The sequence below is a fragment of the Tachypleus tridentatus genome, chromosome 11, assembly GCF_004210375.1.
Source record: "Tachypleus tridentatus isolate NWPU-2018 chromosome 11, ASM421037v1, whole genome shotgun sequence".
NCBI lineage: Eukaryota > Metazoa > Arthropoda > Merostomata > Xiphosura > Limulidae > Tachypleus > Tachypleus tridentatus.
Window position 1 is genome coordinate 23,357,122 of NC_134835.1, and position 14,284 is coordinate 23,371,405.

Below are 14,284 nucleotides of genomic sequence, written 5' to 3' on the forward strand. Positions count from 1 at the left end.
AACTATGGTTTGACTTATTACTGTTGTAGGTAAATATTCTACACAGTGAATAACTCCACGATGAATTCTTCATTCAGTTTGTTTGGTTACTAACTGTTGTAATAGACAAAAGTATGAAGTTACACACTACAATGTAATATATGTTCTCCACTGGCAGTGAACACACTACAATGTAATATATGTTCTCCACTGGCAGTGAACACACTACAATGTAATATATGTTCTTCACTGGCACTGAACATTATACAACATATCCTAGTCACAGTAACTGGTATAAAAAGTAGTTTGCCAAGAGCTAAGTAGAATCAGTAGTTACTAGCAACTAACCTGAAGTCCAAGAAGTGCAAACACCAGCACACAAAAAACAGTCAGAGCCAACACCTCTGCTAACATCCGGACAGAATGAAGCATTGTATTGACAATTATTCGCAAACCTAAAAAGTGAAAAACACTGAAATGAGATGTTTTCTAATTACATTTTAGAAGATTATAAATCATTTTCATTTGTTGTAAACAAGTTTCAATTTAATATTTAAAAAAGAAAACTAAAAAAAAACAATGTCCACTGTTTATTTTTTATTTCTAAAAGATAGATGAACAGTATTCATATAATAAAGTTTAGAAATTGTATACCATTCAATTCGAAATTTATCTTCAAAGATAAGTAAACAATGTGCAATCTTAGAAACAAACTTATTATGGTTAATTTAACTTTTTTTTCAATTTCAGTCATTATAAAATTATTTTCATACTGTATATTCATAAGATATTTTTAGTTTGTTTGCCTGTAGTTAAGCACAAAGTTACACAATGGGTTACTGTGCTGTGCCCACCATTGGTATCAAAATCTAGTATGTACCAGTGAGCTGCCGGGTGACATGTGGAGCAATATGTTTGTCACAGCACAGTTCTATCACAAAATCACTACCTTCATTAACCCTCTATGACATAACCCCCAAGGTGATTATCTTCATCAAATCTATACAACTTTACCCTCAAAATCACTACCTTCATTAACACTGTATGACATGAACCCCAAAGTAATCATCTTTGTTAAATATATATAACTTAACCATCAAAGTGACAACCTTGATTAACCATCTATGATATAACATACAAGCTGTCACTGAACAAAAACTGATTGATCTCTGAGTAGCTTGACCACTAATAGAGATAACATGGTTATTCATTTACTGTTACATGAAAAGTGCCAAAGTTAATATAAAACTGCATCACCTAGGATGAGAGGATATATTTTTACACAGCAAGATTTACATTAAAAAAAAAAATGTTATAGCTGATGCATTTGAGTTCAATAAAGGTTTAAGTTTTTCTTTATTGTTGTTAAAGTTTCTTCTACATGGACATTTGTTCATCGTAGAGTTGCATATTACGGTAACATTACTTACGTCATCAGCTATAAATCTTTTACAGATATTAAGCACATTTTGTAGAAAGAGTTAATATTAACTTTGTTTAAAAAACAAAATACAAACCTAGCATTAGTAACACCAGTTTTAGAAAAGTTCTCACACACCTGGCATTACTGACATGGTTTTTAAGGCTCTTAGGACCCTGAAAGTTCGTAGTCCAGCCAAACTTCCTATTTCCACCATTCCAAATGCCTGCACACACAAGGTTATATACCTGTCCACAAAAAATATATTAAATGGTTTCCAAGAATCTTTTCATTTCCAGTTTTATATTACTTTAATGAGTCAGAGTGAAGCAGAGATTTAGTTTTAATTCATAAATACCAGTACCATTTGAGAATCTGGTGTTTTTCAGCATTCAGATTTATCTCACGACAGTTAGGGCTCACTAACTGAAGGTTCAAGGAATACCAAGTTTTCAAGCATGTTTGTGTCTGTTTATCTCTCAGATGTTTAACCAAGTTTATCAGGAAGAGAGAGCCAAACCATGTGAAGAGCATAACAATAATTATAATGTTTAATAACAGCACAAAACACAAACACAGTTAATAAACACAAGACAACAAGCATGGTCATCATGAGAATGTGTGACTGGTAAATTGAAACCTTCTGTCAGCACTCTCTCACCCGATCATGTTGTAAGTCCTCATAAGGTAAACAACATATTAATATTGAAGTTAAGCCCAAAGTTAAGTTGAAATAAAACACCTCACACTCCAAGTAAAAACAGTACTACAGTAAAAACTCTAAACCAAAATTACATTTATAGGTAAAATCTCATAAAAACTAAAAGAAAAAACAGAGAGACAACCTTCCCGATATTACAGTTCAGCTACATTATATATTCAACATAAATTAAAAACAACAGTTCAAGTCTGAACTTAAGTTCAACCAAATCTTTGAAAAAAATCTACTAAACAAAACAAAAATCTGGCTTTTAATTTAATACAAAACACATAATAACAATGTATGCTTGGTTCACATTCGAAACACTATGCTACATGTGACCTCTATCCTCTCCTGCCAATGTGCTGGAACAAAGAAAACCCAAATTCACTTAGAGAAAGGACATCATGTACTATCTCCCTTGCAAGAAATATGGTTAATTGCCAATTAGAAAATGATGCTCTAGAAGGAGCCAGGAAAAAGCAGGGTTTAAATGTATTTACTTGAATCATTTTCCATATCTAAAATAAAATGAAAAAAAAATACAGATATAACAAAACTGTTTACATAATAACTAACAGAGTAGAAAACACATGGAACTGTCCTGTACTGCAAAAAAATGTTTGATGTACATAAACAAAAACAAAGAATAACATCTTATAAGAGCTGAAAACTATCATATTCATACTTATCTTAATGAAATATGTTGTTCAGTTAGGATCCACAACTTAAAACTTAAAATTTTCAAAATATATTTCACTACTGGCTTTTATTTTTTCTCTCACTACTTTTGAAAACTGTCTTATTGAAAGAGAAACTAAACCTATAGAACCTAAAGGCTTACTCTCAGCTTTCTCCATTCTAGGCTTCTAACAATAATGACGAAACACTGAAATTAATAATACTTAAAAACCGTTCAACCTGAAATATCTACTTCTAAACACAATTCTGTTATATTTTCAACCACGTAATGTCTAGAAGGTAGGTAAATGCAACTGGTAACATAGATTATAAATAAAGTGAATACAACAATTACCCTGCCAAGACAACAATGAAGTCTAACCAATTCCAAGGATTACGTAAGTATGTATACTGTGAAAGTACAAGTCCTCTTGCTACAGATTTAACAATCATTTCCATGGTGTAGATAGCCAGAAAGACAAATCTGTGAAAGAAAAGTATGTATTATTTAAATAATTTACATAAAAATGTTTATTTACTCAAAATCTATCAAGAAACTTTACAGAGTAATTATACAAGTACTTCAAGTGAGATTTAATAAAAACAACCCATAAAAAATACTTCATAAAAACAAACTGTAGAACATAGTTCATACAAAACAAGCCAAGGAACAAACTCACAAAAACAAATCACAAGACATACTACACAAGAACAAGACAAACAATAACCTTAGCAAGAACAAGAACCAACATCACACTTAACAAGACAAACAAATTACTTCCTAAGAACAAATCTCACGGCATACTAAACAACAAACCTCACATGAACAACCCAAGCATCATATTCCACAAGAACAGGTTATACAATAATAACTAGTACAGTATAGGTAGGAGTCACATGTAAGACATAAGCCTTTTATGAAAAAAAGACGGTTTTCATGAAAAGTTATCTAAGCATAGGATATCAATGTACAGTTCATGTTAGTGCAAAACAGAATTTTTCAATCAGTACCCGATTATTTCATTTATAATAAACATTTTTACATAATATATCTACCCTAACTTAACACTACTGAACAATAAACTTCCTAAAAAAGAAACTGGTATCAAACGTACATAATTTCAGTTAATCTAGAGATTTAAATTAACATATAAAGGACATAAATATTTGATTTAAACATTATAAACAAATGTAATATGAAGACGACTCACTCAGTTTCTTCTATTGGATTTGTCATTGCCAAGAAAATGCAATTAACCAAAATCGTTATCATGACAAAGTAGTCGAAGAAACTATAAAACAACACAAAAGAAGCAGTTTTTGGTAAAATATACTCTCTGGGAACTTCTCCTAACGTAGTACAAAAAACAAACACTGATGGCGTTTAACAAATAGCAATGATTTTCAACTTATATCACAGAAAAAAAAATGTATATTGTCAATTATTATAAATTAACAATTTTATGAATTACTTAATAAAATAAAAACTCACTCGTATCTAATGGGAAACACTAATACATGTATATATGTATACAATATTAACTTTATCTGTTTCACCAAATAATCACACCTTCAGTTTGTTGGACTACCTACATGCTGGAGAAGAAATATTGACTACAATCCCAAAATTATTGTGTGGAACTACACAATACGTAACAAGTTTTTAGAAAAACTTAAATGTATTTTGTATATAAAAATTCAGATGAGATAATAAGGTATTTTCTAACTCAAAATACGTCTAAGAAATGAAAATTTCAGTCTAACCAAGACACTGATGTTCATGTAAAAAGAATGAAAATACTGTTGTCCATTATACAGTTTGCATACTTCATTTGCCTAAATGCTATAACTTATGAAATACATATATACAGTTCTTTCCAAATCCTGGATATTGTATTTGGAACTCCCTCTCTTCTACCATGGATGCTTATTAAATCAACAATATAGAATAAAATTAATATCTAATAACTCTGATATCAAATATATAATACCATATTATATAGCACTCTGTAAAAGGATGTGATTTGTGCACTTTGACCCCATCCATGCACATAAGGTTAAATGAATACAAGATCATTTGCAAAAATATCATCCATATCTTGAGTTTTTGAAAGAAAAAAAAAAGTTTCCTGAACATCCATGTATTCACCCATCAATAATTTATTCCATCCTTGTATATTACTCCAAGTTTCTTGCCAACATTTGATAGCTGAAAATGCTGCTGATTAATTCATCCTCACAGTAGCTCTCTACATCTGGTTGGTAACAAATGAAACCTCCCATTATCAATCCAGTTTGGTCCAATTTCAAAACTAGTGTCTTATTTCATTCCTAAACCAAACTTGTCACAGCATCATTTCTCAAGATCCGGAGCTTTACCACTGGTAAATAAATCCTAATTCACCTTTCAGTACACTTAATTAATGTATACAACAGTACATGAATCTCAGTTTCCATTTCCTACCTGGCTGTACTTAATATAGGAAGATATTTAGTACAATAGCTTCACAGAGACCTACTTATCTCGTCTTTTAACACAATCACAGCGTTTTATTTTTTCCCTTTTCTCTCACAAGCATAACGTTCTTTTTCATATTATCTGCTCGTTCATTAATTATAACTCCATTACTTAATGTTCTTAAGTTCAAATGTAATCATAACAATCATACTTTACATACAAACTGTCTCAGAGTGTCACTGTCTACATACTATTTGTTTGTTCAATCTCAATACTATAAATCATTATGATAACAAAGGTTAACATCCCAATCCCAAAGTAAATGTCACAACCAATATCACTGGATACGTACAATATAACATCTCGGGGCTTGTTCAAAACCATTTCTCGTTATCCACTTTATATTCAATACAATGCATACAGCAGCATTACTAGTAGGTTGTACAAATTTTAATAGATTAACTTGCAAATGTATAAGAACAACATTTAAACAATACATGATACACGAAGAAAACATGTTTAACTGGAATTATTTCTAAACCATAATTATAATAATAGTTACTTTCTGATGAATTGCTTACAAAACTTAAACTCATTCTAAGTTAAAGACAGAGTTTCTACTATTAACAATAATAAGGTTTCACTTTACACTTCTACCATTACCTGTGTGTTGCCACTCGGACAGCAAAACACCGAAACTGACTCCAAGGACTCAGGATAAAAAATGCCTTGGTTGAGGAAAATCTGTGCAAGTAATACTGGGACCATCTTCTACTTATCACACAAAATACCTTTAAATAAAATTAACGTTTTGTAGCTTAATGAATGTTTCAAAACCTTTGAGATTACACCGTCTATAATTTTCTAGGTTACAACAACTCATAATCTAGAAACTATTCTATGGACCAAATGAAAACACCTATCACACACTCATGATACCAATAAATCAACAAACATAAATAAAAACAAATTCCTTGTCTAATATCCATCCCTGTGAATTACATTGTACAAATATACATACACGAAAAAGTCAATATGTAACCTGTTTTGATGAAACTCATTCATTTTGCCCTTACATATGTAATCCTCTCTTATTGTCAAGTTTTATATCACTGTCGTATTTCTAATTCTTTTCGTTTAATTAGGAAATGAGAAAATTATAAAATAACACAAGTACCAAAGAAATATATATGTAACAAAATTTCTAAAATCATAATAATAAACTTGGAGTATATTTTCAAGTAGAACAAGATAGTATATAACAAAAATAAGAACCTAAGTGTCTTAGAAAGTCAATGTAACGGAGAGCCATCTAACCAATCAAGATCACTCCTCTATCTAGTGTGATTAACTTCTATACAAATTAAAATAAAAAATTATAAAACAAGCAAAACGTCAGGTTATAAAAAAAAAGATTTGATACTGTTTAAACTACCAGAGCAAGATAATGTACACGTTAATGGATTCTAAAAACTTTTCGATTTATAAACTAAAAATAGTTCATACAAGTACAATAACCCGGTGATTAATTCCACTATTTGTTTATAGAGAATAGGTGGCCCAAGAGTCAGTTGTACATTCTATCAGTTGATTGCCTTCCCTGTGGTAAGCAGTTTAAAATTAGGCAGTGGCGTCGCTAGGGAGGGTACATATGTCCCCGGGCGCAGCATCGGATAGGGGGGCGCCAAACTGATGTTACATAATTAGGAATTATGGCTCACATGTTGTCGCGAGAACTGACTTTGTCCCCGAGCAGTGAAAACCCCAGTTACGCCTCTAAAATTAGGGGCGTGTGTGTTTTCTTACAGCAAAGCCACATCGGGCTATCTGCTGAGCCCACCGAGGGGAATCGAACCCCTGATTTTAGCGTTGTAAATCGGGAGACATACCGCTGCACTAGCGGGGAGCTGAAATCAGGAGCAGCATCCGATTGATTTAGTACTAATAGTGATATTAGTTTTGCCAGCACACAATCAAACTTTACAAATATCCTAAAAAATAAAATACTAGCATTCCTAAAACTCGTCTATTTCAAAGTATTTCCAGAAGAATACAGCTATAAAATAAATAGGGTTTAACATCGTCAGTTCGATAATATACTCTATTAGCAACTTGCAGATCACAGGATTGAACCCTTATACTTTTAGCGAAAGGACGTTATAAATCGATGTTCATTCACAGTACTTATTAATAAAAAGTAACACAACAGTAAAGTGGTGGTTGTTGATTAACTGCCTTCAGTTTGATATTTATCTTCAAAATTAGGCCACAACCAGCAAAAACAGCCCTCAAGTAAATAAGCAATAAAAGGTAAGTGCTTAATATAGTCTTCAAAATTTATACATTTTATATTAAGTACGCACACTGACATACTCAAGTATAAAGTTATGCTGGTACTAAATAGCGAAATTTATTTTAAAGTCGGAACTCAGTGTCGCGGTTTAATTGATCGGCTGTTCGTCTGACTCGCGGCTTCCTTTGTACTGCCAAAAAATAGATACGTCACGACTCACAGGATCAAGTCGTTCAGTGTTCTTCCATGGAACCAATAAATGACTTAACAACATTAATTCCGGGTGGGAACAAGTTCATGATGAAAAGTTATTTACGCTGTCCCTTTGTTGTTAAACACAAGGTTACACAATGGATTATCTGTGTTGTGCCCAACACGATATCCGATTTTTAATGTCTTTAGTCCTGCTTGGCCACATGGGGATTAAATTATTTAGCACCTTTGATGTCAGTCACTGTCATTAATGAACTACGTAGTCTAATTTCATCATGCAGTTTTTATTATCGGTTTATTGATTAGTAACAGTAAGTATAACCAAATGGTGTTTTTTAATTAAGTGATGAGCTGTGATCGGTCTCTGCCTCTGATACTAATTCCAATATAACATATTCTTATCACTCAAGGAAACTGAAGCACAATTAAAATTAAAAAAGGGCTTTCGAAGTAGGTTTACAATTATGAGACATTTAGTTAATATCCCACAAGACATATTTGAATATATAAAAACCATGGAGACAACAGAAGCACTTTTTTAAATATTTACTTAAGCAAATTCTTTTGATGTGTGTTTGTTTGTTTGGGAATTTCGCACAAAGCTACTCGAGGGCTATCTGTGCTAGCCGTCCCTAATTTAGCAGTGTAAGACTAGAGGGAAGGCAGCTAGTCATCACCACCCACCGCCAACTCTTGGGCTACTCTTTTACCAACGAATAGTGGGATTGACCGTCACATTATACACCCCCACGGCTGGGAGGGCGAGCATGTTTAGCGCGACTCGGGCGCGAACCCGCGACCCTCGGATTACGAGTCGCACGCCTTACGCGCTAGGCCATGCCGGGCCTTGATGTGTGTACACATGTGAATACTTGTTCATATGTTTTTGTTTTTTGAATTTCGCACAAAGCTACACGAGAGCTATTCACGCTAACAGTCTAATTTAGCAGTGTAAGACTAAAGGGTGTGTGTTTTCTTATAGCAAAGCCACATCGGACTATCTGATGAGTGCACCGAGGGTAATCGAACCCCTGATTTTAGCTTTGTAAATCAAGACTAAAGGAAAGCCACCTAATAATCACCACCCACCGCCAGTTCTTTGGCTACTCTTTTACCAGTGAATAGTGGGATTAATTGTAACATTATAATGCTCCTACGGCTGAAATGGTGCATGTTTGGTGTGACATGGATTCAAACCAGCGACCCTCAGAGTGCCATAACCACCTGGCCATGCCGGGTCCTGTATGAATACCGATACTTCATTGTTGAAAATTTCCCCTCCAAAATGTATTATATTCCTCAAGTATTTTATAAAGCCAGCTGACAACATTCACTGTTCTTTAACAGCATAAAAAAGGCAAAATGAACGTATACTTCATCCCAATTAAATACACCTATATTTGTTTGAGTTAAGACTACTTATATACATTATCTTCCAGTTTCGCTCCCAAACTCATTGAGGCACGTGTGTTAACTTTATCTACATGAAACTAATCTTAACACCTTCCTCATATTTCATTTTATTTGGTCAATTGCCAGTTTGCTCCTGACGAGGAAAAAAAAATCATCCGCCTTTCGAAAGCTCCCTGGTTATGAGTCTCGTCTTCATATAAAACATAAGTATCGTCTTTGTGTCCGTTTTCTCGCCTAGAATTACATATTTAAATTTGGCACGCATCCTTAAGGCCTTTCGAGGATTATTATAGGACTCAGTGTTCAGATTTAACCCCTTTTTAGTGGCGTAAGTACACCCTCACAGCCACCCGAGAGGCATACCCCGAGGGGCATGGCAAATGTAAAAATTGTCGTAAAGGAAAATGAATGTGGGAGACACAATTACATTTTTCTTTTGCAGGGGCTATCTTTTGTAGTTTCGCGATTGTCACATGTCACTCCTCAAGGAGACACTGTCTATGGCGCATCTTTCTTTCACGCCTAAACTTATGACCCATATCAACCAAACTTGGTGTGCCCCCTAGCATCCTAAGAATATCCTATGGAATCATTGTTAAGATATGATCGACTATCACTTTCTAGAGAGCCCTTGTCTCTGTGTGTGTACCCGCCTTCAGTTTTTGACTAATTTCAATCAAATCCAGCATCTAATCTTAGGGCTAAGGGTAACATAGAGCGTCCATGTGGGAGACCTTATTTTGCTTCAGACATAGCCAGTTCAAATTTATCGATAAACTATCTAATATAACATTGAGAGTGTTAAATTCCTCACAAGGAAATGCCCACAATGAGGAAGTTCCTTACTTCACCAGTTTTGTGAGAATATAAGCTTGCACTTCTGTTTATACGAACAATAATTATGTATTCATCTTGCTGTTTCATAATATTTATAAAGCCTAGATAAGTACGAAAAACGAAACTGTCAAATACAGTAAGGATTACTTCTACATTGATTTATATCTAAATTTTAATCTCAACCAATGTGTCAGGTAAAATATTAATTACGAAATCAAACTTTCAAGCATCTTATTAAAAACTTTAAACACCTTTCAAACATGCTCGCCCCTTCAGCCGTGGGGGCGTTATAATATGACATTTAATCCCACTATTCGTTGATAAAAGAGACCCAGAGTTGGTGATGGGTGGTGATGACTAGCTGTCTTCCTTCTAGTTTTACACTGCAAAATTAGGGACGGCTAGAGCAGATAGCCCTCGAGTAGCTTTGCACGAAATTCAAAAACAAACAAACAAACCTTTTTAAAAAAATATGATATTTTAATTGTGAACAATTATCACGTGATCACATATACATGTTTTCAAATTCACTCGATTATTACTGTGGTTGGTGGACTCTACCTATGACGTGCCCTGTATGTGAGCCCGAAGTTTCGTGATGTACGTTATTACACGAACGTGCTTCGTACTCGGGAGTCGTAACTGAATCTTGTGACAGACTATTTTATCACATAAGAGTAGCCCAAGAGTTGGTGGTGAAAGCTCTTGGTTAGCTGTCTTCCATCTAGTCTATCAGTTCGAAATTAGGAACAGTTAATGCGTAGATAGATCTTTTTGTAACCTTACGCGAAAATTCTGAAACAATCTCATATAGTCTTCACTGTTTGGTGATTTTAAGTTCATGCCCGGAGAACGGATTATGCTAACGCTGCATTAATTCTACTATTGTAAAACATATATATATATATTAAATCGCTTCATGATATCTGTAAGACTAAATGTTCGCTACTATAAACGAACAGCGGTCAGTTAGATGTGAAACAAACACAGAGTAACACGTAACTAATATTTAATGAGATAAAAAACATGACAAGTCAAGACCAAGTTAATTATATGGAAACTGGAGAAAACACATTTTAGTGTACGTAATGGTTAATTATAACAAGAACACTTTCCAAGAACACTTTCTCTGACAAAACTTACAAGTAAATAGATGTATCTAATTATGTGGTAAGTTATACCATGTGCTTCACACACTATCAGTGTGAACTGAAAGAAGTTAACAGAATTAGTTGATTGAGTAGAAGGTTTGTTATAGACATGCAAACTGAAAGAAGTCATTAAACTCAGTTGGTTGAGTTATAGAGATGTTACAGACGCATTTAGTAAAATAATCAGTTGATTTATTCAAAGAGCTGTTACAAACATATTTACAGAAAGAATATATTACAGTTAGATGATTGATCTAAAGAGTTATTACAGACATGTTTACTGAAAAAAGACATTAGAATTAGTCGATTGGGTTAAGATATGGTCTAGACATGTTTACTGAAAGAATGTATCAGAATCAGTTGATTGGGGTAGAGAGCCGTTAAAGATATGCTCATTAAAAGAAGTTATTAAAATCAGTTGATTGGGGTAGAAAGACGTTAAAGATAGGTTTATTGAAAGAAATTATTAAAATCAGTTGATTAATTGACTGAGTTAACTAGCAGTAACATAACTACCTGATCTAGACTGGAATGATCCAAATCTTCTAAAGGCACACCACAGAAACTAGAGATATTCAACACATTAATATTATTCGTTGCTAATGGTTCACAACTTGGTTTAAAAGTTTTTCTCTTTGGAATAAAACCGTATTCTTTGAGCGTTTTTGCTCTTCTTTGTTCTAATTTGTGGAACGAATCTCGAGTGAAGTGATGCAGACTCACTTCTGATGTTGAACGAAGTATCTCTGTGGGTTTGATGTTCATCTCTTTCTTGAGCTATACGTATTAGAGAAGTGACATTTCCTCTTGAGAACATCAATAGTGAAACTATTATTATTTTAACTTCTACTGCATCTAAATGGGTCACAAATATATAAACAAATATTGCAAGTTTTAACACAATACGGTTACAGAATTTTAGTAAAATACATTTAGGTTTTTCTTCATCAACTACTAATTGTTTGTTTTTTTCGTAACAAGACTCTTCTAATCTTATATGTCAAACTATCACATCAAAAATGTACCACAATATAAAAGTAAAATCAACATATAATTTTTGTTATTCGAAAGTAACACAAGTAAATAAAACATGTCGTTGAAATGTACATTTACCGCAGTAAAAAATAAACTACCATACAGTGAAAATAATTGAAATAAGAAGTTCCTAACCTTCAAATGCTTGGGGTTTAAGTTTGTAACTTCTTAGGAACACATCCTTGTAAAGCTGTCGTTATTACAAAGAAAATATTCATATCTAAAGCAGCTAGGATCAACAAGGTTGTCTTCCCTGTGTTGAACAAGAAGTTGGTTTCCTTGGTCATAAACAGTTTGCAGCTGGGTCACCACTAGCAACGATCTACTTTAAACTAATAATAGCAACCCCGTGCCTCACACGGCTTTTAGTTGGCGTTCTGTCAACACCACACGAGGACATAAGATTCTATAACAAAACATACATTTATGCGTCAACAAAACCAGCACAGAGTTTAGCACATTTTAAAAATTATTTGTTTTAAAAACACTGTAAAAGGAAATGACATATCATATAACATATAATTACGATCTAGGACAAAGTTTAAACAAAGAAAATGTTTAACTATTTCTGTTCATTTTCAAAGACCAACGTAATATATTCTAAATGTGAAACATATAAAGTGATATGTCATGTGTTTTTGATGATATATCTCTTAAAAAATCTAATTTAAAAATGTAATTTTTTCCATTTAACAGAAAATGAACCAGTTTTGTAGTTTTGTTTAACAGTGTCTGAAAAGCTATCTTTCATGGATATAAACAACAAATTTATATGAAACTTATTATCCTCTCTACATAACCATCTCTAATTTTGAACTGAAAGAACCCATTACAAACCTTTGAGCTACTCTTTTACAAACAAGTAGAATAAAAAATGGCTGAGTGCGTTATGCAACTTTAAGAAGGGCCGGCATGGCCAGGTGGTGAAGAAGTTCGACTAGTAATCTGAGGGTCGCGGGTTCGAATCCCGGTCACACCAAACATGTTCGCCCTTTCGGCCAGGGGGGCGTTATAATGTAAACTTGTAATTGGTAAAAGCGTCGCTCAAGAATTGGCGGTGGGTGGTGATGACTAGCTGCCTTCCCTCTCGTCTTACACTGCAAAATTAGGGTTTGTTTGTTTGTTTGTTTTGAATTTCGCTCAAAGCTACACGAGGGCTATCAGCAACCTAACTCTCTTTTTATTATGGTATGGAAGGCAAGGCTCCATCCTTATACATCTAGATTTCAAAAGATATTTGATTTTGAAACCTTAAAATTTTAGACTTTTGTTAAGACTTTGAAATATTCGTTACTTGTATCGATAAATAATTTTACGTCATCATAAATTAAAGGGATTTCGTTCCACTTTAAGTTTTAACTTCATATTTCTTTTCACTTCAGGGCTGCTTTAACTAACTAATAAATAATTTTTATCTCTTCAGTATATTACAAACGCAAAGCGTTTAAATCGTTTTGCTTAGTGGTTAGGGGGCGAATCTCCCTCACATCAAACATGCTCACCCTGTCATTTGTGAGGATGTTATAATGTGACGATCAATCCCACTATTCCTTGGTAAAAGAATAGCCCAAGAGTTGGCGGTGGGTGGTGATGACTAGCTATCTTCTCTCTAGTCTTACACTTCTAAGTTAGGAACGGCTAGTGAAGATAGCCCTCGTTAGGAACGGCTAGTGCAGATAGCCCTCGTTAGGAACGGCTAGTGCAGATAGCCCTCGTGTAGCTTTGCGAGAAATCTCGAAACAAACAAAACATTTTGTTTAACTCTAATATGTTTTTTTCTTTAATAAAGCTTGTTGATTTGTGCACTGTTTATATTGTTCCTTCTTTGTAAAGAGAAATCTGTACTCTATAATATAGTTTTTGGTTGACTTACACACGCCCCCCGCTAGTACACCGATAAGTACGGATTTACAACGCTAAAATCAGAGGGTTCGATTCACCTCGATGTGACTTTGGTATAAAAAAAACACACACACAATCTTACCCGTTTATTTTACAAAAAAATCATTGTACATAAAAATACCGAACCACATTTCCGCTGTATTTCAGTGAAAGAGGATCCAGTGAAACAGTGTATAAATCACTGAAATCGAGGCTCACTGAA

The 14,284-nt window shown here is 33.7% G+C and overlaps 1 protein-coding gene across 1 annotated transcript in view; it reads right to left on the minus strand.

The window, feature by feature from the left end:
• The window catches only part of LOC143231319 (sodium channel protein 1 brain-like), a 54,297-nt gene extending 42,387 nt beyond the window's left edge, over window positions 1-11,910 (minus strand). Inside the window, exons 1-5 of the mRNA XM_076465868.1 lie at window positions 11,662-11,910; window positions 5,902-6,029; window positions 3,136-3,264; window positions 1,538-1,647; window positions 328-434 (exon numbers count right to left, since the gene is read on the minus strand). Coding sequence (XP_076321983.1) covers window positions 328-434; window positions 1,538-1,647; window positions 3,136-3,264; window positions 5,902-6,029; window positions 11,662-11,910 — 723 coding nt within the window. The remainder of the gene's footprint in view (window positions 1-327; window positions 435-1,537; window positions 1,648-3,135; window positions 3,265-5,901; window positions 6,030-11,661) is intronic.
• Window positions 11,911-14,284: the final 2,374 nt, after the last annotated feature.